The 24846-nt window shown below is 44.3% G+C and overlaps 1 protein-coding gene across 1 annotated transcript in view; it reads left to right on the forward strand.

Moving 5' to 3' along the window:
• The window catches only part of LOC137534107 (proto-oncogene tyrosine-protein kinase receptor Ret-like), a 172366-nt gene that overhangs the window by 62829 nt on the left and 84691 nt on the right, over positions 1–24846 (forward strand). The window contains 2 exon segments of the mRNA XM_068255471.1: positions 15793–16038; positions 20402–20680. Of these exon segments, the coding sequence (XP_068111572.1) occupies positions 15793–16038; positions 20402–20680 (525 nt within the window).

The raw sequence follows: 24846 nt of genomic DNA on the forward strand, positions 1-24846 counted from the left end.
TGGTTAAAGTGGATCCGAGGTGAACTTTTACTCATTGCATAATTGTGTTCCTTTCCTATTGTTTATAGGGCATTCCTCAAGCCAAATACTTTTTTGTTTTTGTTTTAATACTCTAATTCCCTATAAACTAAATAAACCACGCCCACAGGATTTCAGAGAGCCCTGGCAGTAGCAAGAGCTCATGGGAGCTCAGTCTGGGCAGGAGGAGGGGGAGGTGTTACTAGCCATTGATTTCAGAGGCAGAGGGGAGGAGGGGGGGGGGGTTAGGTTTTTTCACAGGCTTAGTGATCAAGATACAGATAAGCCTGCCTCTGTGTAATGTTTACAAACAACATGGCTGCTGTCATTGCATCACAGGAAGAAATAATCATTTTCTATTCAAGCTGTTTTCAGCTAGATTTGCTGTGTAAACTATCTAAACTTTAGATAAGATATATAGACAAGTTATTTGTTATAGTTAGTTTTTCATCTCGGATCCACCTTAATAAAAACTCAGGTATCAGTTGCACCTGTTTGCAAATGTGTGAAACCAGGGTACTGATGCCATGGCTTAATGTTGAAGGAAGTAAGAACACAATATCTGGGCGACAGTGGCATAGTGAATAGTGGTGTAAGGCACTTGGACCCGCTGCTCCCTCGCAGCATATTGACTCCCCTGTGTGTTCAAGCTGGCTGCCACGCCCCCACCCACTTCAACATTACTGTGCTCCCCGGGTCCCTGCATCGGTTGTGTCAGCATAGCAACTCACCTGCCCTGGCCTGCTGCTCCAGTCCATGTGCTGTCATCTTCATCCTTTTTGGGGCTCCTCTTCTCTGTGACCCGGTGCATGTTATTACATAATGACATATTATGGGTCATGGAGATGAGGCAGCCAGCGAGGATGTAGACGAGAAACATGGAAGAACCAACGTACCTGGACGGACAGGTGAGTTGCTATACTAGCATAACTTTTCAGGGACCCTGGGGAGCAAAAGTCAGTGCTCGGGGGCCCTGGGGCAATTGCTCCCTTTGCCTCTATGGTAGCGCCAGCGCTGGGTCACCTAAACCGCAACATTTAGAACCTCTACAGCTGATTGTGGGCGGGATCTAGTGGGTAGAATGTCAGGTTGGAGGGGGTGAGAGGGATTAGTTAGAAGAAATGTACAGTATATGACATTGGGGATTAATGTTGAGCAAATCTGGTCAACCATCACCTAGTTTCTCAACATGTGGTAGGCATACCCCTTGGGGGTACACGGATAGATGTAGGTGGCACTTAGAAATGTCACGCTCAAGTCTATCAATGAGTTTTGTGACTAAAGAAATTGCAAATCTTGAGTAAATGAATCTGAATAAGTAATTACTGTGAATTAAAACCATAAAGTTTGAAACAGGTTTATAAATATGTAGAACACTCCTTACAAATATATACGTGTCAAGTGGTACTTGAGAAGGTGGTGTTCAGAATAGGGGGTACTTGGCAAACACCACCTTTCATAAAGGGTTATGTGCCATAATAGCGTTTGCGCAACACTAAACTAGCACCCCAAACCACTCAAGGAATTAGTAAAGGTTCTTAGTCTGACCAATTTCCCTCTCCCTAAAATCCTCTGCTGGCTACAAAAGCCAATGTTCAGTCCTGGAGCTGCAATCACTGTTTCAGCCAATGACTGGTCTTGTGTTGTGATGGCTGAGCCACTATTAAAATTCAGTACTGGAGAACTATCTGTACCTTAACCATTGTGTGAAGGGATGGGTAATGCATGAATTCCCCTACTTTGTGAAATGAAATATCAGACAGTCACCCAATGAGAACGTATATGTCAGATGAATGGTGTGACATTGCTACAGGGTGAGAAGCTTTTAGCAGGGAAGCCAGACTTTCATCAGCAGCTTTCACTTTCAGCACTGACAAAGCATCTTCTGAATGGGAAAGCGTCCAAAGAGACCTTTTACAAGTTCATACTATGAAATGCAAAGTTAAAAGTAAAATTACAATTTTTACTCCGTCAGCAAAATGACTTTCTCCAGGCTGTCCAAGTTTCGTTAGCTTTGCATAACATTTTGGCAGCTGTGCAGCCAAGCAAACACTTTGTGAAGAAAGTCCCATATATCCTAAGATGACTGTCCACTCAGGCATCCATCTATCCACACACACACAACTGTTGGCCTTAACCCATTAGCAGCTTAAAATGAAAATGTTTAAAACTGCTGCTGATGTTGAAAACTGCTGGTGAAGTCTAAGCCTCTGTCGGCATATCTCGTTTGACTGCCTAGTGCAGGCAAATGAGCAGGTGGCAGGGAGCAGTTATACTTACCTGTTCTGGATGCATTCTTCTCTTCCTCCATCGGCGGCTCTGAACTTCTGACATGTCTTCTGTGTCCTGATCACATCCAATTACATAATATGGCATGTGATCGGGATCCGGGAGACTGTGTCAGCTTGGTGGTGGGCGAGGGGTGATGGGATAGACTCTTCCATTCTCCCTCTTCCACCACCCAGGTGGCGCTGTAATGCCGACATGGTCTCCCGATCATATGTCATGTCAGGATTGTAATCGATAACACATGTCTGGTTACATTGCCTCCGCGGTGGAGGAATATTTAAATAATCCAGCTGTCCAGACAGTAAGGCCAGGTTCACACTTGTGGAAAAAAAACGGGCCGTTCACAGATCCTAGCGGAATGGATCCTAACACATGCGTACGGATCCAATGTTAACCTATGGATCTGTTCACATTGGTCTGTTAGAACGGATCCGTTCTGAACGATCCGCTGAACAGTCTGCAAATTAGGTTCTGCAGCAATTTATCCGGACTGCTGACCCTAGCGAAACTGAAGCTGAAAGCACTGCATTGAGGGCAATGAGAAAACAGAATATTTCTTCCACTAGTGAAGAAACGGACCGTTTTATCCAGCAAAATCCACTTTGGAGATGCGGTCTGGGGGGGATGTGGGGAAACGGAAGCAGCATTCGTTTTCATGGGTCCATTTGCAACTTAATTGCCAGTGTGAACCAGGCCTCATGCTTGAAACTCCCTGCTGCGCACTCTGCATACCCTACTAGCCTGCCCGGTTGGAGAAGGCACACTTCCTCTGAATATATGGAGGGTCCACATATCTTTGGTCTTATAACTGGTGAAGGAAATTACTATTATTTACTATTATATGCGGTGAAGTGGATCACTAATGTTTCCTGTATATTTGGGCACCTACATGGAGGTCCTCATAACACTCTTTATATTTTATATACTATATATATGCACTGCTATGGAGACATCTACCTATGTTGAGCACAATGATGTATGTTACATGACACAGATATTGGTATATACTGTGTAAATATACTGATGCACTCTGTCCTCTTTATGCAACACGTACCTCCATAGTTTTTGATGGCATAGTCACACATATTATATATATATATATATAGGTGGTGATTTGTTATTCGATCTACTGTGGTGGGCTCTCTTGGAACGTAGATACACTTTTCTGGTCTCTATTCTACTCTGCATGTGTAAAGTGGATGGACTCTCTAGTTACCTCACAGCGATATATGGCTTGATGGTTTGATTTAACCCAATTTTGACCTGGGGTGCTTTATTGACCAATGCCATACATACTTATTATTTTTTGACTATAGATTGTTGGTGTTTTTTACGTCTTGGAACGGGGTAAGATAAAAGATTTTTGATTACACTATATTGTGGCCAGAAGGTCCCGATCTGCGCATGGTTCTTAAATGGTATGTACATATTTATGTATTTTCTTGACAGATGTGTTGTTTATGATGTGCCTCTGAGGAAGCGGCTTATGGCCGCAAAACACGTGTCAGGCATTTTATGTGAAGTGATGGTCTGATGTTGTATCTACATTTATCACCAACTTCTTGAAGAGAAAACTTGTGGAGAATAAAAGAGAACTTTGGTTCAAGAAAAAAAACCCGTTTTGTGTGTACATGTTGAATATTGAAGACACTTCCCCAGCAGCAGGAAAAATTTGGCCCTGCAGCCAAATAAAGTTTTACTTTATTTGGTTGCTAAAGGATTAATATGTCTTTTATTTAAAAACAAAACAAAATGCTTGCTGTGTTTCCTTGACTGTTGGTATGTTTGTATCAATAGATGTGTATGGAAACAATCTGAATAAAGTGTGAGTGCCAGCAATGTGGATATTAAGGTTTAATGGTCACAATGCGTTTCATGAGTGTTACTGACTCCTTCACTTCATCAGGTGTATAACAAAATGAAGTAAGAAAGCTTCTTTATATACTAGGAAATAACATAAATCACAATTAATGGCATAGGCCCGGTTCACACTTGCGGTGGCCCTCCGGAATCGCCGTGCCGGAGCCGCACCGCTTGCAGAACGGACGGAACGGACGCACGGCATAGCAATGAAAGCCTATGCGTCCGTTCACATGCGTCCGTTCTGCCAAACCGGAGCCGGACCGGATCCGGGCCAGATCCGGACTCCGGCCTCCGTTCCAACATGCGCTATTTTTTCATCCGGCTCCTCCGGCAGCCGTATCCGGGGCGGAGCCGGACTGCACCATCCGGCCAATACAAACCAATGGGAACCGGAGAGCGCACAACACACTGGCTGAGAAATCCGGATGTTCTACCCCACTTCCTATGGGGATTGTTGCGGCGATATTGGATGGGGACACATGGGCAAGCATTTTGGAGTGGAGCAGCACAGCTGGATCCGGATCCGGAGATGTTGGCAGCATGTCGGAGGTGGAGGTGAGTGCTAAACAGCAGAGGGCCTGATTCCACAGGTCCCCCTTCTGCTGACCTCCCAGACCCCAACTTTTTTTTTGTTTTTAACGAACTTTTGCCAAACGGATCCGGATCGCATCCTGATGGACACCTGATGCAACCTGACCGGATCCGGATCGGATCCGGATCAGAACCGTACGGTTCCGATCCGGATCCGGTCCGGATCCGGTCAGGTCATCCGGTCCGTTTGGCAAACAACCGCTAATGTGAACCGGGCCTAAATTAGCTTCCATAGGTTTTGTCCTTTCCCACCAGGAGCTGATAGATTTAGACTTCCATAGGTTTTGTCCTTTCTATCAGGAGCTGATAGATGGAAAAGAACCAAGCCTATGGAAGCAAATTAAGCCATTTATTGCCTGGTACACATGATGCAATTTTCCATCAGATTGACGGTCGAATCGATTATTTTGACAGGTCCAATCTGATTTACAATTGTTTATCTGATCAATTTTCCGATCAGTTCTTTACAAAAATGATCAAAAAAACAATTAAAAAAAATCAGATTGGACTTGTCGGAAATTATTGAATCGGTCGTCAGTCTGATGGAAAATTGCATTGTGTGTACCAGGCATTAGGCCTTAAGCGGTAATGTGCTGTGTTGGCATACTGTTGTCCATTGGAACTCATCGCACTCTGAACGTCGCATAGATTTGCTAGTGTATTGAGAGACCAACTGTGCTAAAATGCCTCCATACATTTTTACCCCAACAGCCCACTGTGAGTGGGTCTAACACATTTACATCTTTATTTAACAAATTCCCTTGCGGTAACAATTTACAAAAATTGTTGAATCAATTATTTTTAATTTAACATAACCCAAATTTAATTTCTGTGTAATCTAATCCTTATATGCTGCCACGTTTACACGTTTTTTTTAAAGCCAAATTATGACTAGATTTCCATAAAACATTGTATAAAACAGCAGAAGAAAACCAACACCGTAACAATCTGATATACTGCCAGCAGTAACTAGCAACCAGGGGTGTTACTAGCCCCAAAGATCAGTGTCACGTGCCGCGGATCTATTCTGGGGTGCCCCGGATGTCCCTCAGGCAGCGGGTGGCAGCACTCTCCTCCCTTCTCCATCACAGAGGCACTACTGCACTTAGCATGGCACCACACAGGGCATCTATGTGGGCCTACTAGGTGCTGTGGTGCCATGCTGGGTGCTGTGATGCCTTTATGGGAGCATTCAGGAAGCTGTGGTTCTACTATGGAGGCACGCTGGGAGTTGTGGTGCCTCAATGGGAGGCCCGTGGGAGCATGGGAGTGGGTCCACTAGAAGGTCAGGGAATGCTATGGGGGACTGCCAGACAACCTGGCGATAGGCCGGCCCACCCAGCAGAAAGCCAGACCAGCCAGCACAGAAACCAGGTAATTCTGCCTAGTTATGTTTAAGTGACACTGCCTATTTGTGATACGCTGCATTTTTTTTTTTAATTAATGGAGAGGGGACTTCTGCCAACATTTTCCTGGGCAGGCCTACTTAGACCACTGTTAAAGAGAATCTGTACTCTAAAATTCTTACAATAAAAAGCATACCATTCTATTCATTATGTTCTCCTGGGCCCCTCTTTGCTGTTTCTGCCACTCCCTGCTGCAATCCTGGCTTGTAATTGCCGGTTTTATCCAGTGTTTACAAACAAAACACACAGCAAGTGATATGCTGAGAGTAAGCTCAGTGTGTGAGTCATACAGAGTGTGCAGGGGGCCTGGAGAGGGTGTGTAAAGCTTCTGCCAATGACAAGCAGTGCAGCACATTCCACACATTCCAGCCTCAGCCCGACAGAGAAGAGAGAAGATTAGATCATATAACAGAGATAACACAGCCACTGTGCAAATAGGAAAGGCTGCAGTTAGACAGAGCACATTAGAACATGTGTAGGAACATATAGGATAGCAGAAATAAGGATGAAAATTTTGTTAGTCTCTTTAAGTTGATGTAAATTTGTCTCCACCCATGATGCATGGCCACACCCATTTTTTGGCTGGAGTGCCCAAAAGTGCCCCGGATCTCTTAGGGTCCTAGCAACACCCCTGCTAGCAACAGTCACAAACTGCTAAAAAAAAAGTTTGCCCTCCTGATAGATTAGTTATCAGATCTCTCATAGCCATTGATCAGATCCTACAGAAATCCAGTCATTTGGTGGGATATATTTAAAGGGGAACTGAAGAGAGAGGTATATGGAGGCTGTCATGTTTATTTCCTTAAGTCTGAACCACTGAAACACCTGATCTGCTGCATGCTTGTTCAGGGGCTATGGCTAACAGTATTAGAGGCAGAGGATCAGCAGGGCTGCCAGGCAACTGGTATTGTCTAAAAGGAAATAAACATGACAGCCCCCATATACCTCTCTCTTCAGTTCCCCTTTAAAGATCCACCTAAATGCTGACCATGGTACCATGGTGCTTTCTGTCAGTCATTTGCGGTCACGTTGCCACAGTTCCCCACTGAATACTGGATCAGATCTCCGTACAGATATCGTCCTTCATAGAGAGCCACACTGGGCCATTCCTACTTATCTGAATTTGCATGCAGGTTTGCATTCTCGCATTTGCTGCTCATTTTATGCAAGTCAGTGGCATCACATGGGACTTGTGTTGCAGTCAGATTTTTGGGGAATCAGTTGTTTTTGCGTTTTTAAATTGTGCAGCATTGCTGCATGTTTCTATTGTGCAATGTGTGTATCACATTTCATGTAAGTCAATGTAAATACAGAAAAAAATTTGCAGGTGATTTTGAAATTAATTACCGGTACATACAATTTGTTGTACATTAACGTCATTGGTTCGTACTAAAAAAAAAAAAAATCACAATACAAAAAATCACATGCAAAATGTGCAGAAAATAAAGAAAAAAATCGGAAACGAAAAATTGCAAAATGCAGGACCGGATGTGAGAAAAAACATGGAAATTGCAGGTGAAAACCACAGGGATAAGTGTGAACATTGCCCTAAAGGTGCCCATTAACAGTACAATTTTTTCACCAAATGCGATCTTTCAACGCGATTTGAATGATCGTAACTAATCGGAAGGCAATTATGGATTGTTCACATTTACTGAACCATTCTTTCTTCAAATTTGTTCATTAAATCCAACTTTCAGCTCTATTTCATCCACTTAAGCAATATGCCAAAGAATTGTTTCTTATAGATTGCCTTCATAAACGGCAAATTTTGCATACAATTCAATCATCAAAATCAATCAAGGTGCCCATACAATAGAACGAGTATGGGCAGATTCGACCAAGAGACAAATGTATCTCTAATCGAACTTGATTAGAGATAAATTTGTCTCTTATCGAATCTGCCCATACACTACAGGCCGATTCCTGTCCGATTTCAGCATGAAATCATCAGGGAATCGGCTGAGCCGCCGCTGGCAGGCCCGCCGCTACCCCCAAAATGTATAAATGTATGTAGTGTAGTGCATTTATACATTACCTGTCCTGTAGCAGCTTCCGCATGGTGTCAGTCCATCTCGCCGGGTAACAGCCACATACACGCTAGCGGCGCATAGCGTCTGATGTCAGCTGCTATGCGCCTTCGTGACGTCAGAGCGCCGCCGGCGTTTATGCAGAACCCGGAAATGGACGGAAACCGCGTGTAGGCTGACACCGTACAGGTAATGTATAAATGCACTACACACTGCATACATTTATACAATGCAGTGGCAGCGGCGGGGAATTCGTCGTCGCTCGTTTGCAAATCGGCCACCGTACCGCCGGGCACCCTGCCAACCAACCTCGGCCCGAAATTTTCCAACATGCGCGATCGACTGTGCGGCCAATTTCTGTCCCGAAATTGGTCGCTTTGTCGGTCGGGCATGCACTTGGCAGCACCAATTTTCATCCAATTCGATTATAATAATCGAATTGGATGGTCGATTGGTTGGTTGGTCGCCTAGTGTATGGCCCCCAATAGAAAGATCACATTTGGTGATGAATTTGGTGTATGGCCAAATGTATGGTGTGAATTGGCTGAACACTGTTTGAAGTTTGAACTTTGTTGTAAGTGGCAGGTCTATGAACTGTGCAGCTAAAAGCATCACGCTGGGGATGGCTAGTGGTGGTTTAACCATTTGCATTTGCTTGTTTGCCACTGAGGACAACCTTCTTGTGAGAGACACCTGGTTCACTTGCAGTGAAAACATTTTTTTTTTCTTTAATGCTGGGTATACACCAGATGTTTTCCCTCTCGATAGATGGATTCATTAGATAATTTCCGACATGTCCGATATGCCTTCCAATCGATTCTGCGCTCAATTTCTCAATAGAAGTGAATGGAAAAAGATAAGAGAATCGAGCAGAAAAAACGATCGGGTGGAAAATCGAGCGGAAAAACGTATCGTGTGTACCCAGCATAACAACCTTGGAAGTGAATTGAATTGTGTACAATTCATAAGATAATTTATTCTGGCTACTTATGTAAACATTTACTCTATAAAGACTTTTGGAGAAAGGCAAAGAGGAGTATTTACGATTAGTGAGCTACAACAATATAAATTAAGAAAGCTGTGTATGAATATTACCCTCTGACTTAATCTATCATACATTAGGGCTGAACGATTTTTGGTTTTAAACCGAGAATCGTGATCAGGCCCAAGACGGTCTTCAGATCGTCAAAGCGGCGGTTTTTGCCGCCACTGTTACCTACTTTGCTGCTGGCCTTCCCCTCCACTCTCGACCAATCCTCCGGTAAAGTTTCAATTCCAGTTGGCCGCACTGCATTGCATAGCCGCGGGTTGAGCCGCGGTGAATAGGCGGCGAGCCTTGCCTAGTAACACTGGCCGCCAGGAAGTGATGTCACACTTCATGGTACAGGCCCCGCGTTACTATGCGAGCACTCATTCGCTCTTCACCGCGGCTCCCCCTGCGACAAAGCAATGCGGTGCAATGGAATTTAAACTTTACTGGAGCAGGGGGCCGAGAGCGGAGGAGAAGGCCAGCAGCAAAGTATGTAACAGCGGCCAGTGGCAGCAAGGGGGATGCGCCTATATACAGGGAGGGGGATCTGCCTATATACACGAGGAGGATCTGTCTATATACAGGGAGGGGGATCTGTCTATATACAGGGAGGGAGATATGTCTATATACAGGGAGGGGAATCTGCCTATATACAGGAGGAAGGGGGATCTGCCTATATACATGAGGGGTATCTGCTTATATACATGAGGGGGATCTGCCTATATAGAAGTGGGGATCTGCCTATATAGAGGAGGAAGGGGGATCTGCTTATATACATGAGGGCAGGGGCGTCTCACCCACCAGGCAAGTATAGGCGGTTGCCTGGGGCGCCATGAGGTGGTGAGGCGCCATGAGGTGCTGAGGCGCATTCCCCCGCCGCTGCTACCGTGACCATGGTTTTTTTTTTTTTTTATATTATATTACCTCCCGACTCAGTCCCCGGTGCTCGGCACGCTACCATGTGCTCAGCAGTGCCTCCACCTCCACTTCTCCCAGCCAATAGAGCAATCAATACTGCTCTTCTCTGCCAGGCTCCTTCTTTAAAGCCGTGCCCCTTCTTCTCAGTAGCCACACAGGTAAAGTGTTTACCTCGTGTGGCCCAGCCTTTAACTCCGCCCCACGCCAGTCAAACCAGGAGCCAGCGGCCAGCCAGCTTATGCCCCCGACAGTCTGACCCCCCACCTGTGTCACTGGCTGCACACAGACACTGGAGCGAGACAGCCAGGGGACAGATGCAGTCACAGAGAGAAGAATGTGATGTGTCCGTGTTGGAGCCCCGCCCCCGCACAAGACAGCAACACAGCCCGGGAGAAGGGAAGTTTCTGCTCCAGAGTAGTGATGGGAATTCCGTCTCTTTTCAGAGAATCGGCTCTTACGGCTCTGAATCGGCTCTTCATTAAATATCACTAAACACCACTCAGAATCGGAGTAAAAGCCCCGCCCCCGTCTCCATGACAATTCCAGACTGCTTCTCTGACTGGGGCAAGTAGACTCCTGCTACTGCTCTGCTCCGCCCCATACACTCCTACAAGCTGCAAGAGGAGGACTACATCTCCCAACATGCCTCAGCGCCCTTTATTGCAGAGCAAAGCAGAGCTCTGTGGGGCGGCTGAGGCATTGGCTCTTTCAAAACTGAGAACCGGCTCTTGTCGTTCGCAGCAAAGAGCCGGCTCGTTCGCGAACGACCCATCACTACTCCAGAGATGATAAGCTGCATGCACAGGCAGAAGAGAAGGTATGCAGGCAGGCTGCTAAGAACACTTCCTGTCCTGTGTGCAGACTCCCAGTACTGTTATAACTGCTAGAATGTGCCCTGCTCTTTTGATACTAGAGTTTTCTTTGAAAGCTAGTTAGGCTGTAGGCTGCCCCCTCTTCCATCTTATGCTGTCTCTACCCCTCTCTGTTCCTCTGCACTCTCTTCCATCTTATGCTGTCTCTCCCTCTCCCCTCTGTTTCTCTGCACCCTCTTCCAATTTATGCTGTCTATCCCTCCCCCTCTCTGTTCCTCTACCCCCCTCTTACATCTTATGCTGCCTCTACCTCTCTACTCTTTCCCTCTGCTCGGATTACGTGTATTTTCTGGTGAAACGCCTCCACATTACGATTATTTTCTGACAACGCTACCCCATTACGATTATTTTCTGGTGAAACGCTGCTGCCCTATGATTAATTTCAGGTGAAATGCTGCTGCAATAAGTGTATTTTCTGGTGAAACGCTGCCACCTTACGAATATTTTCCGGTGAACTGCTGCTGCAATAAGTGTATTTTCTGGTGAAACACTGCCACATTACGATTATTTTCTGGTGAATTACGATTCTGAATTACGATAATTACTATTATTTTCTGATGAAACACTGCCGCATAATGATTATTTTCTGGTGAAACGATGCTGCATTATGATTATTTTCCTGGGGGGAGGGGCTTGGGGGGGGGGGGGGCGCCACAGGTTTTCTCGCCTGGAGTGACAAAATGACTAGAGGCACCCCTGCATGAGGGGGATCTGCCTATATACAAGTGGGGATCTGCCTATATAGAGGAGGAAGGGGGATCTGCCTATATACACGAGGGGGATCTGCCTATATACACGAAGGGAAGGGGGATTTGGATGGCTAACCTGTACTGTGGCACCTATACACTGGCTAACCTGTACTGCAGCACCTATACACTGGCTAACCTGTACTATGGCACCTATACACTGGCTAATCCATACTGCTGCACCTATATTGGCTAACCTGTAGTGCGGCACCTTGACTGGCTAACGCTAACCTATACTGCGGCACCCGTACTGGCTAACCAGTACTGCAGCACCTATAGCTAGCTAACCTATCCTAGGGCACCTATAGTTGGCTAAACTATCCTGGGGGCACCTATATGTGGCTACCTATACTGGGGGAACTCATACTCGCCATCGGTGTGCTGATCCATCGTTGTGTATTGAAAATCGTGAATCGAAATCGCAATTTCTCACAGAAATCGTGCAATTCAATCTTTTCCTAAAATCGTTCAGGCCGATCAAACATATACAATACCTACTGTATATCATATATTTTTTATATATATATATAATATACATTAGGATGAATTCTTCAAAATACACGCACACACATGCACACGCTCTGCATTGCACCAAAAATGCATGCAGCAGTGCATTGTCAGAATGCACTGCTGCACAATGCATCAGTGTGCCCATCAGACAGAGTGCCGTCTACTCTTTTTTTTCTTTTTTTTTGTCCCCGTTTTATCTTACGTTGACGTGTTGCCGAAGGTGACAGCCTGTTCAGGCACTACTTAGTGCAGCTTGTAAGTTTAAGGGCTCGTTCACGCTATGAGCGTTTGTGGATTTTTTTTTAAGCGTTGGCGATTTTACAAATCACCCTAAGGCTCCCTGCACACTGCAAATCCATTTTTCGATTCCGTTTCCGATTCTGATTTTCAATTCCGATTTTCCCTGAATACATTCAACAGGAAAACGGATCAAAAAACGCAGCATGCAGTAAAGATTAAAAATCGGAAAAATCAGATTAAAAATTGGAATCGGATGTAAAAAAACGATTAAAAAGCGGAATCGAAATCACATGCAGTGTGCAGGGAGCCTAAAAGCGCTTGTGCAATGATTCCCTATGACAGTGTTCACATGTGCGCGTTTAGATTCTGCTAAAATTGCAAACGCGCTACATGTACCATTTTCTGAGCGCTTTGGCTCAATGGAAGGTATAGGAAGATTGCAAAGCGCTTGAAAAAGTGCTTTGTATAGCTATTTTTCAAGCGCTTTTATAAATAAATACATAATTGTAAATATTCATTTCTGGGTCAGAGTTCACTTCCTTACTGACGTCTGGAAGTGAAAAAATGAATCGCTCAGAAAAAGCACTTAGAAAAGCGATTTTCTAAGCGCAAAGCGCAGGGGAAAGCGCTATTAAAAACTTTCTATAAATCGCTCAGTGCTTGCGATTTATGATGTGAACAAGGCCTTAAAGAGACTCTGAAGCGAGAATAAATCTCGCTTCAGAGCTCATAGTTAGCAGGGGCATGTGTGCCCTTCACCCCCAAACCCCCCACTGCAACACTTGGTCGCAGACTTGGTCGCTCCTAGAGGCAGGGCTAACGGCTGCAGCCCTGCCTCCAGTCGCATCGATCAGCAGCGCATCGCCGCCTCTCCCCCGCCCCTCTCAGTGAAGGAAGACTGAGAGGGGCGGGGGAGAGGCGGAGATACGCGCTGCGGCGGTTAGCCCTGCCCCAACCAGGAAGCGCTCCCCCGCTGCACCAAGGGGATTTGGGGGTGAAGGGACCCCCGTTTAACGCGCAATAGCGGCGGTTTAGCAGGGGCACACATGCCCCTGCTATCTATGAGGTCTGAAGCGAGATTTATTCTCGCTTCAGACTCTCTTTAAGGACAACTGAAGTGAAAAGAATATGGAGGCTGCCATATTTATTTCCTTTTATACAATACCAATTGCATGGCAGTTCTGCTGATCTATTTGGTTGCAGTAGTATTTGAATAACACCAGAAACAAGCATGCAGCTAATCTTGTCAGGTCTGACAATAATTATAGAAACACCTGATCTGCATATGCTTGTTCAGGATCTAAGGCTAAAAATATTAAAAGCAGAGGATCAGCAGGACTGCCAGGTAACTGCTATTGCTTGAAAGGAGATAAATATGGCAGCCTCCATAGCCTCTCGCTTCAGTTGTCCTTTACAGGAAACCTGAAGCAAAAAAATCCTTATGATATAATGAATTGTATGTGTAAAAGGAATAAAGAATAGAACATTCGTATCAAAGAAGTGAATCTCCTATTTTTATTTTCAGTTATAGAACTTGTTTTAATAACATTGCATCATTCTGTCACAGTTGCAGTTTTAAAAGCTTTAAAAGCACACTCTGTCTTTTAAACTATACAACAAAGCAGAAATAATCACCCTTTGAACTGTCCTGCAGTAAAACCTTATCTCAAGCTGTCTCTCACTGTTTCTTTGCTGTTTAAGTGCTTCAGAAAACACTGTGAAGCCTGGAACCCACTAGAAAGCTCAAAATATAAATCGCATGCAATCGCTAGCGATTTGTTATATCGCTTTGCAAGTGATTCTGGGAGCGATTTCCCTGCTCCTATACAATTCATTAGAATGGAAACGCTCCCAAAATGCTGCATGTCCTGTGATTGCGATTTCCCTAATCACAGTGTCTCTAGTGGAATCAGTCCCATCCATTTACATTGGCAGAGCGTTTAGGGAAATCACTAGCAATTGAAAGCGCTCCCTAAACGCTCTAGTGGATTCCAGGCCTGACACTGTATTGGACTCAGTGGGTCGAAGAGCTCAGAGAAGCTCTGTTGCATTGATAACTGAAGTTTTTTTTTTTTTTACTTTTTCTGTACTTGAAAACAACATGACTCTTTTGTTTGCTAATAATGTTCTATTTCTTAGCTGAACTACACGTACAATTCATTATCTCATAAATGTATTTTAGCTTTGTTTGCTTCCTGCATGAAGAACATCTATGCTATACTAGTGGGCGCTTCTGGGAAAGGTACATCGAAGGGGTGGGCAACAACTGGAGCAGAGACAATATTTATTACATGCACTGGAAGAGTAGACTCACTGGTCTCTTTCATTGGATGACATTGGAGGCAAGGAAGCATGGAAGAACAGAATCCAGAGGACTGGGGTGGATGCGTTGCATGCAGAGGCATGTGGAGCATGTCTGGTATGTGGTTTGGGCAGAATGTAGTAGTGGTGCATGGTGGGTTCAGGTATGGCAATAAATTCTCCTTAGGTTTTGATAAGGATGCCTTTTTCATTGGCCGAGTTTATAAGATAAGAGCTTAGAGAGTGTCTTGGTTAGTATACATTTACTTTTGGTAATGTGCAATGTCTATAATGACTAATTCTTACTTTTCACACCTCCCCAGACACAGGAGTCATTGTTACAGAGAAAATTGTTACAAATTAAATGAGCCATTACTTGCACTAGTTGTTTGTTTCTGCCTTGACCTTACCTGCACTTAGCGACCGCCTAACGCCCATAGGCGTCGGCGGGTCGTTAGTAGTATAGCATGGAAACGCTTTCCATGCCAGTTCCCGGAGACTGCCTCCGTGAACAGTGTGCGAGCCGCCGATCCCCGCTGTTTACATCACACGGCGCTGCTGCGCAGCAGCGCCGTGACGTAGATCGGCGATCCCCGGCCTCTGATTGGCCGGGGATCGCCGACATCTGATAGGCAGAAGCCTATTCTATCAGGCGCAGGATGGATATCCGTCCTGCGCCGCACAGAGGACATGGGAGAAGGAGGTAAGCAGAGGGAGCCCGGAAAACGCTGCGGAGGGGGGCTTTGAGGAGCCCCCCCCCCTCAAATCAATAGTAGCCGGCGGCGATCAGACCCCCCCTGCAGGACATCCCCCTAGTGGGGAAAAAAGGGGGGAAGTCTGATCGCCCTGCCTTTTACCTGATCGGTGCTGCGGGCTGTAGAGCCCACGCAGCACTGATCATTCCAAAATCCCCTGGTCCTTAAGTGGTTAAAGACATTACTAAATGACCTCACTGAATATTTTTTTTCTTTGTGACAGCTGCTGCAGGACTGTACTTTACAAGAAAAGAATACTCTGAAAATGTATATCCAGACCAGCCTGCTGGTGCGATGATCTTACAAGTCCACGCACTGAATGACATCCCAGGGGAGGAGCCACACTACAAACTCTGCCTGAACTTCATGAATGAGAAATATGCCCACCACTTCCACATTGATGAGCGGACAGGAATCCTCTCATTGAACCAGACATTCTCAAAGAAGGAGTTCTCCGAATTAAGTACCAGTAAGTAGAAGGTGCTGACTTTAGAGCTAAGGTTTGAAGCAGGGAATTTGGGCACCCAAAATTCTCCTCAATGCCGATATTTCTACGGCTGCCTATGTTGTCACCTGAAAATGTGTGGTGGGGGGAAGGGGCAGTTAAGGTTAGCCATGGGGGGTGGTTAAGGTTAGCCTTGGGGGGGGGGGGGGGGGGGTTAAACCTAATGTCACCAACGCAAATGCGTTATGTTGCATAAAAACAGTATGTCGTAGCCTCTACAAACATTTAACACTATTTTGCACCTAGACCATGAGGACAATAAACATAGCAACACTGCATGTATAAAATAATAAAATAACTTTATTATTTCTAAATAAGGATAACAATATAATAATAAACAATACAATAAGATTGCATTGATGCCCAATGCAAACAATTTAATGAAAATATATACATATACTTCCCGTTTGGCCACTGTACGACTTGTAGCATATCAGGAAAGGAAAATCGGTACAGATAGGAGGAGTTACCTAGTATATCAAAGAATTTATTAATTGTCGATTCTACATAGGGTAGACCACTCATGAAATTTAAGCTTTTTGTAGATGGTTTTAAATGGTTTTATCTAAGTTAGAATTGTATGTATGTACTGCCCCCTCCTGTAAGGATTAATGGATATGTTATTACCTGAGGGCTGTGTGCCCGCCCCCGCAACTAGTTATATAGGTAGGTTGGAGAAACGGAGGGGTGGGATTACACGAAACAGCTGTTGACAAAGGCATGCTTTTACCTGTTGTAATTTTGCACCGTGCTTGAATACAGAATCTCTGCTTTGGAGTTCTGGAATCCATTTCCTTTTCTTTATAATACAATAATAATTACATGTATAAATCGAATAATGTTCCCCCACTTGTATAGTAATGGTAATATAATATTTGAACGGTTTAGTGTAGAAGATCTTTCAGTAACAGAATCTTTGTAGTTCCAATCAGGACCCCACTAGGATTGAAACCTTGGTTTCTGCCCAATGCAATCAATTAAAAGAAAATATATACATATGAAAGTATAGGAAAAAAATGGCTGTTCTCACATTAGGGTGATTTCAAGTATTATGACAGTCAAGCTGGTACCAATAGAGTAGCCAAGTAGCTCCGAGTGCCAGTGTGCCATCAGAAAAAAAAGAAAAAAATGCAGGTGCAGTAGTACATGAAAAATCAGTATGTTTAGCGATCAAGGGAAGCTATAACTCCAAAAAACAAAAATAAACAAAAAATAGTGTTAACAAGTCTACCTGAGCTAGAGGTTATGGTAAGGTTCTATCTAAGGAGATGGGAACAGCATACAGGTGGCAGAATAAGAGAAAAAAAATGCCAGTAGACAGATATCAAATACTTATCAGAGGTTTGGTATTGCACTGTACGTCTCGGGAGGCAAGAAGAGTAAAGCACATTGTACCAAAAAAGGGGAATTGTAAATCTTCAGGTGGCCCGATACAAACGCTGTAAAAACAGCACAGGTGATTTGACCGCAGCTGGCGCCACCATAGGCTGTAATAGGAATTACAGCTATAGCAGCATTCAGTGAGTAATTTGGGCGCCATCAAAAAAGAAGCACAAATTACTAGAAAAACACTGTAATTCTGCGGCCAGCAATAGCTCGCAGTCGAATTACATCCATGGCAGCCTGGAGAAGGAATAGTAATTAACGCCGCCAGGACTTGTGCAGGAGCAGGATAAACTGTTTATTGGCTTTACCCTGCGCCCAAATCTCCTGGCAGCTGAATAATAGCTACGTGGACCAACATGCTTTGTGGTAATAATACTGCTTTCAATAGAGCCCAAATGCTGGTCACTTTAGGCTCTATTCAGGATTCCCCCTTTCTTAGCACTATTTTTGTCTATTTTTAGTTTATCGAGGGTTATATTTTCCCTTAATCTTTACACATTCGGATTTTTTCATGTACTATCGCACCTGCACTTTTTTCTGATGGCACAACTGGCACTCTCTTGGTTCTACACAAATGGTGGTATGCTTATTGGCCTCATTTTCTAGGAGCAGAATAGTGGCAAGTGCATTATATTCATAACCTTTTCATTGTTTAGCACATTGAGGGCTTGTTCACACTACAGAGAAAAACACGACATTTACCGGAACAAAATTAAATGCTAAAACAGACAGTAATGGATCCTGTGTTATTAATAATAAGATGCATTTACACTGTCAAACAGAGTGCAAGTGCACAATGGAATTGGTAAACCTTAAATGCAAAGTTCCGACCTGCTGCATTTTTTTTGCAGCCGGACCACTAGCGCATCGCAAATGCTGCAAATCGAACATAACAGAAGCCAATAGGAATGGATGGTGTCCATTCCCACTATCCTTCTCACCAGTCACCACAACCAGACAAAAAAAATCTCACCTGCCTCGTGGAAATTTGATACCGCCATCTTGTCCTGGAGACCAGAAAGCATACAAAGGGGTTCCTGTTAGTTTGCAAAAGAACCAATGGGAATCTTCCTGAAACATAGAAAACTCTTATTGGTTCATGTGGGCCAATGTGAATCCTTGCTGTTGCTAGGTAGGATTCAGGTTTGTTTGTTTTTTGGTTTTTTTTACCAATTAACAGGGAGCGCCATGCTGCCTGGTCTCTTGATGAAGAGCAGAGTACCGGGCGGACGATGAAAAAAGCGGCAGAATTATGCAGTGGCCAATGTGAACAACGCCAGAGCACCTGTGCGAACTCACCCCAACACTTTAAAGGCCGGAGTATAGCCTTGCTAGGGACTAATGAAGTGGTCTGTCTGAAATGGAATTCACAGAATTACAGTTACCTATGCTGCTCCCAAACAGCAATGTGTAAAAGTAAATTCAATCATTTGTAATGGGGCTTATTACACCAAGTCATACAGTGCTGTAATGTATGGTTATTATAGAGTAGTGTGTACTGTAATATCATTTGCTAACCTCACTTTTCTCATGCAAGTTCCCAATTTATAAATGCAAAACACTGGTGTAAAATGTAAGCTTTGAAAAACAGATTTGTAACCACATTACAAAAGCGCTAAATCTTATATGTGTTACGGCCAGAACCCGAAGTGTGGCCACTTCTAGTTCTGGCCGGCCACTTCGGGTTCTGGCCGGCCAATGCGCGAAGTGGCCGCAGCGCTGCGGCCAATGTGAGAAATGTTTTGTTGACGCCGTCTCGCCGCGGCCAAATTGATGACAAACTTGCTTAATTTTAATGAAATGTAGCCGGCGGCAATGTCATAGATGAAGCCGCCGGCATTCGCGCACTGCCTCTCCCCGATCCACCCTCCCTCCTCTCCCCGCCTCCCATTACAATACATAGCAGTCGGGCGGGGACATGCAGCCGGAGAGTCGTTCGTCGCGGCAGGGGAATCCTGCCGTTCCTGCAGAGCGGGTGCTGGCAGAAGCGATGTCTGCAGCCTCCCCCGCTCTGCTGCCCCTGCCGCGACGAACGACTCTCCGGCTGCATGTCCCCACCCGGCTGCTACGTATTGTAATGGGAGGCGGCGAGAGGAGGGAGGGGGGGATCGGGGAGAGGCAGTGCGCGAAAGCCGGCGGCTTCATCTATTCTATGACATTGCCGCCGGCTACATTTCATTAAAATTAAGCAAGTTTGTCATCAATTTGGCCGGGCGAGACGGCTGTAAACATTCCATTTCTCACATTGGCCGCAGCGCTGCGGCCACTTCGCATATTGGCCGGCCAGAACTAGAAGTGGCCACACTTCGGGTTCTGGCCGTAACATATGCAATAAAATGTGACATTCTTGTTTTACTTAGACATATATATAGGACAAAGATAAGAAAAAAAAGTATAAGAATATCTTATATATTTAGCTAACTAACTAGCTCATACTAGATTTCTATACAGAGATAGAATACGTGTAGTCTAGTCCACCTGTCCAGTCAACACAGATAAAATTCAACCTGAAGTCCTATCTGGGCGACCGCTGGTCGGCTGCCTAGCAGAGACAACTTATACTACATCAGGACAATAACTTGACAAGAGAATGGTTTCGGTTCCCTGGGATCTCTGTAGGGTGGTTCTATTCCCCCATTTCCCAGGTCGAGCTGAATCCATTATTGTATATATATATACCCAACATCTTGGTGTTCTGGACTGCACACAGATATGGTCATAAGACTATAAACCAACACAGACATATGTATGTATATAGATTTTGTTATTTCATTGACAAGAAATACTGTTTGTACCCTGTATGTACCGAAAGTATGTAATTATATCATTCTTTTCAAAGTTATCGGACTTACTGTTATAAGTCTGCTGTTGTAAAAATTCAAAAACTGTTCAATAAAAATTGTTGAAACATAAAATGTGACATTCTTCTTTATATTTCAAGGTCCAGGGTCCTCTCTCCGGTTCAGAGTGAAAGTTTTCAGTGCACCTTCCCAAGACAAGGGCTGTGACAAAGAACCGTCCTCTGAAATCTCGCTGTCCTTTAGGAATACTACATTCCACGATTGCTCCTCCGTACAGCTGGGCGAGCTCTGCTTTGGTGACAAGGATCTCTCCTTCCACATAAAAGAGGAAAGATCTTCTGGAACAATTTACAAATTCCATCCACGTTTCCCCTCATCGAAATGTCCAAACATTACTATCACCTACTCATTATTACTAGGTAAGGCCTTCTCACACCAGTTCACCCAAAGTGAATGCGTGATTTCTTAGTTAGGGCTCTTTCACACTAGAGGCTGCGGTAGAAAAGGCTGAAAGTCAGCCTTTTGCTTAACGCCAATACATAGCGTTTTCAAAGCGTTTTGAAAGAGTTTTACAGCTCATATGAAAACGTCCTTTTTTTTTTTTCCTCTATAAAAATAAGTGAACACGTTAGCTGTAAAACGCTTTGAAAACGCTGTGAAAACACTGAAGTTGGCGTTTTCCATTGACTATCATTGAAACGCCAACAGCCAACTTCGGCTGTAAACAGCCCTGAAAAAGCTCCTGGGAGCGTTGAAACGCAACGCTCCAAAACGCTGAGTTAGATGTGAAAGGTAAAATGAGTCTATGGACTTTCTTTTACCTAGCAAAACGCCAACTTCGGCCGTGGCGTTAAAACGCCGAAAAATCCCTCTGGTGTGAAAGGGCCCTTATTGCAAATCATAAAATTATTTTCTTGGTGCGGTCTACGTCAGCAGGCATAAACTTAAGGATTTAAGTATTTACGGTCGTAATTGTGATCAATTTTGTAATCAAAAACACTGAACACCATTTATGGTTTTTGGTCAGTTGATCGTAATGTCGATAATAATATTGATTTTAAATTACTGCATATAGTGTAGGGCCAGCTTTAAAGCCTTGATGCTGAGAGATCTGTTTAGAACAACTATGGAGTGGTTTGTACAGGACTGACAAACCCCTTTTTTTCCAGCCAATCAAATGAAACAAACTTCTGTTCCCGTACTACAGTGCTAGAAAGGGTGTCTTCAGACATGCGGATAGTGCTGTCTTTCTCTATAGAACTACTGGGCAAAAGTAATCCTCATGGCATCCTGGATTAAAGGACCACTATTGCAAAGAATTGTACAATTTAAATTACATAAAAATAAAATGTACATTTCTCCAATAATTAAATGCTCTATGAATTACTATTTTTTTCTATTCTGCTGTTGTAATAATTTGTCTCTTGTATGTCCTCACAGCTTGCAGCATATACACACAGGCCTTTACATGCTTTGAGTATATAGGATGTTTATTGGCATCAATTCAGCATGGAATACATCTTGGTTGCATAAATGAAGGGAAGCTAAACTTAGAATACATACTGACATAAGTGTTCTTATAGACTAACAATCTTTGATACACAGCAATAATTAATCACATTCCATTGTGGGTGAATTATAGGTGTTAACTAAACTACACATTGTTCATGCAATCCATGCAAGACATGCTAGACACATCCCACCAGGGTTGTGGAGTCGGTACAAAAATCCACCGACTCCGACTCCTCAGTTTAGGATTCCTCTGACTCCTCTAATTTGCATATTACAAACTTGTTGATTGAAAGTATGTAACATTAAATTCGTCTCTTAGCCACCTTAGCGGTATGGACGAGCTCAGCTCGTCCATTACCGCCAGAGGGTGCCGCTCAGGCCCTGCTGGGCCGATTTTTATGAAATAAAGAGCAGCACACGCAGCCGGCACTTTGCCAGCTGCGTGTGCTGCCCGATCGCCGCCGCTCTGCGGCGATCCGCCGCGAGCAGCGGCGAAAGAGGGTACCCCCAGCCGCCTGAGCCCTGCGCAGCCGGAACAAATAGTTCCGACCAGCGCTAAGGGCTGGATCGGAGGCGGCTGACGTCAGGACGTCGGCTGATGTCCATGACGTCACTCCGCTCGTCGCCATGGCGACAGGAGAAGCCAAACACGGAAGGCTGCTCATTGCGGCCTTCCGTGTTACTTTTGGCCGCCGGAGGCGATCAGAAGAACGCCTCCGGAGCGCCATCTAGTGGGCTTTCATGCAGCCAACTTTCAGTTGGCTGCATGAAATAGTTTTTTGTTTATTTAAAAAAAACCCTCATGCAGCCGCCCTGGCGATCTTAATAGAACGTCAGGGTGGTTAACTGCCAACACTTAGGAATTTTAAAAGACAACTGAAGTAGACTAAAACTAGTCCTTGGTAAGGGCCTGTACACACTGCTGCGCTTGCGCTGCGTTTTTAAAAACGCATGCATTTTTAAAATCGCAAGGTCTTTTGAAAAAGAATGAAAATCGTGATGACTTGTACACACTGGTGCGATGCGTTTTTAGAAAAACGCAATCGCAGTGCCTGCTGCGCTTTTTTAAGCGCAGCGCATGAAAAACGCATTAAAAACGCATGCGCTTGCGTTTTTGCCTGCGTTTTTCAGAAGTCAGTATCCCAGAAGACTCTGCAATCTCCTGATTCCTGTTGAAATGTAAACTAGAAAAAAAACAAAGGATTCTTTAGCCAATCAGCAATTACAAGAAAAACGCAAACGCACAAAAAACGCAGGCACTTTAAAAACGCATGCGCTTGCGATTTTGCTTGCGTTTTTCAGTGTGTACAGGCCCTAAGAGTACTTGTAAAAGGTACAGACCGGAACAAAGAACATCCATCAGGCCCTAGGCAATGTGACTGTGGGTACATGTAAGAGTGAAGTGCAGGTACTCTGCAGGGGAATAAGGAGGTTTATGGGTGATAGACAACACCTCTGTGTTGAATGTGCACAACATTCTCAGTGGATTTCCTGCAGCTCTGTGGGGAGTGCATATGTAGAGTATAGTACTACTGTGTAACAAAGTAAACCTGAGATAGATGAAATTAAAGTTTTATACATACCTGGGGCTTCCTCCAGCCCCTTCAGGCTAATCAGTCACTCGCTGTCCTCCTCCGCCACCTGGATCTTCTGCTATGAGTCCAGGTACTTGAGCCAGTCTGGCGAAGTGCGCATGCACACACTCCGCCACCGGGAGCGTACTACACCTGCGCAGCACTATTCGCAGGTGCAGAATGCTCCTGGCTGTAGGAGCGGCATGCGGCAGGACCGCGCTGACTGGCTGAATTACCGGCTCATAGCAGAAGATCCAGGTGGTGGAGGTGGACAGCGAGGGACTGATTAGCCTGAAGGGGGCTGGAAGAAGCCCCAGGTATGTATAAAACTTTTCTTTTCATCCTTCTCAGGTACCATTTAATTCGTAGTCACCAAACCAAATTTTAACAACATATCAAATTATTTGATTTCATGAGCAAAGAGAGTGCATACATTTGCATAAATCAGAATTAAAGGGAAGGTTCAAGCAAAATAAAAAAATGAGTTTCACTTACATGGGGCTTCTCCCAGCCCCCTGCAGCCATCCTGTGCCCTCGCAGTCACTCACTGCTGCTCCAGTCCCCCGCTGGCAGCTTGCCGACCTCGGAGGTCGGCGGGACGCATTGCGTACATTTTTACGCATTCCCGCTAGTGCAGGAACATTAACACATACATTTTTACGCATCTCTATTAGTGACACGGCTACACATCAGGCTTTATACTTACAGCATAGATGTTATTTCGTATCTATAAGAGATTCCTGTGTATACATCATACATACAGTCACAATCAGATGTGTATATCTGACTTTAAAAATACAGGGACTGCTTTATTGAAGCAGCACAAGTAACTAATTTTGATTGGTTTATTTCATTTTTGTGGACTAAGCACAGCTATTACTGTATGTATAAATTATTTATGATGACTATTATCTGAGAAATAGAATATTTTATCATATTTTCTATTTTAATTACAGTTTAAATTCATTAGGAGTCGGAGTCTGAGTCGGTGCATTTTTTCCCGACTCCAGGCAACCAACATTGCCCCGACTCCACGACTCAGACTCCACAGCCCTGCATCCCACCCTCCAGTTAGCTGTCTCTTGGTCGCTCTGACATGCACTACCATGGCATTAGATTAATTGTACTACTTTAGTCTACTCCATCTCTTCATGGGGTATTCTCTGTATTTCCTTTATTATTTTACAAAACCGCTCCCTGGAAAGGATCTGTACAAAGATTTCAGCTTCCCTATTTTGGCAGATCTGTCAAGTTTTTTTCTACCTACTGTAAGTGACCACGACATAGGAAAAAAGTAATTAATAGTGCATTTTACTCTGAGAGTATTGTACATGTATATGTATGTATTTTTAATGTTACAATTTTCTACAATAGTTGTCCTTTAAATGTTATTTATAAAGAAAAAAGTTTTAACGCAATTAGTTATACATACTGTATATAAAATATCAGTTTGTAAACTCTGAAGAACAAAGAAGGTTCACAAAATGTACCTTTATTTA

Source organism: Hyperolius riggenbachi, chromosome 10, assembly GCF_040937935.1.
Source record: "Hyperolius riggenbachi isolate aHypRig1 chromosome 10, aHypRig1.pri, whole genome shotgun sequence".
In the NCBI taxonomy this organism is placed as follows: Eukaryota; Metazoa; Chordata; class Amphibia; order Anura; family Hyperoliidae; genus Hyperolius; species Hyperolius riggenbachi.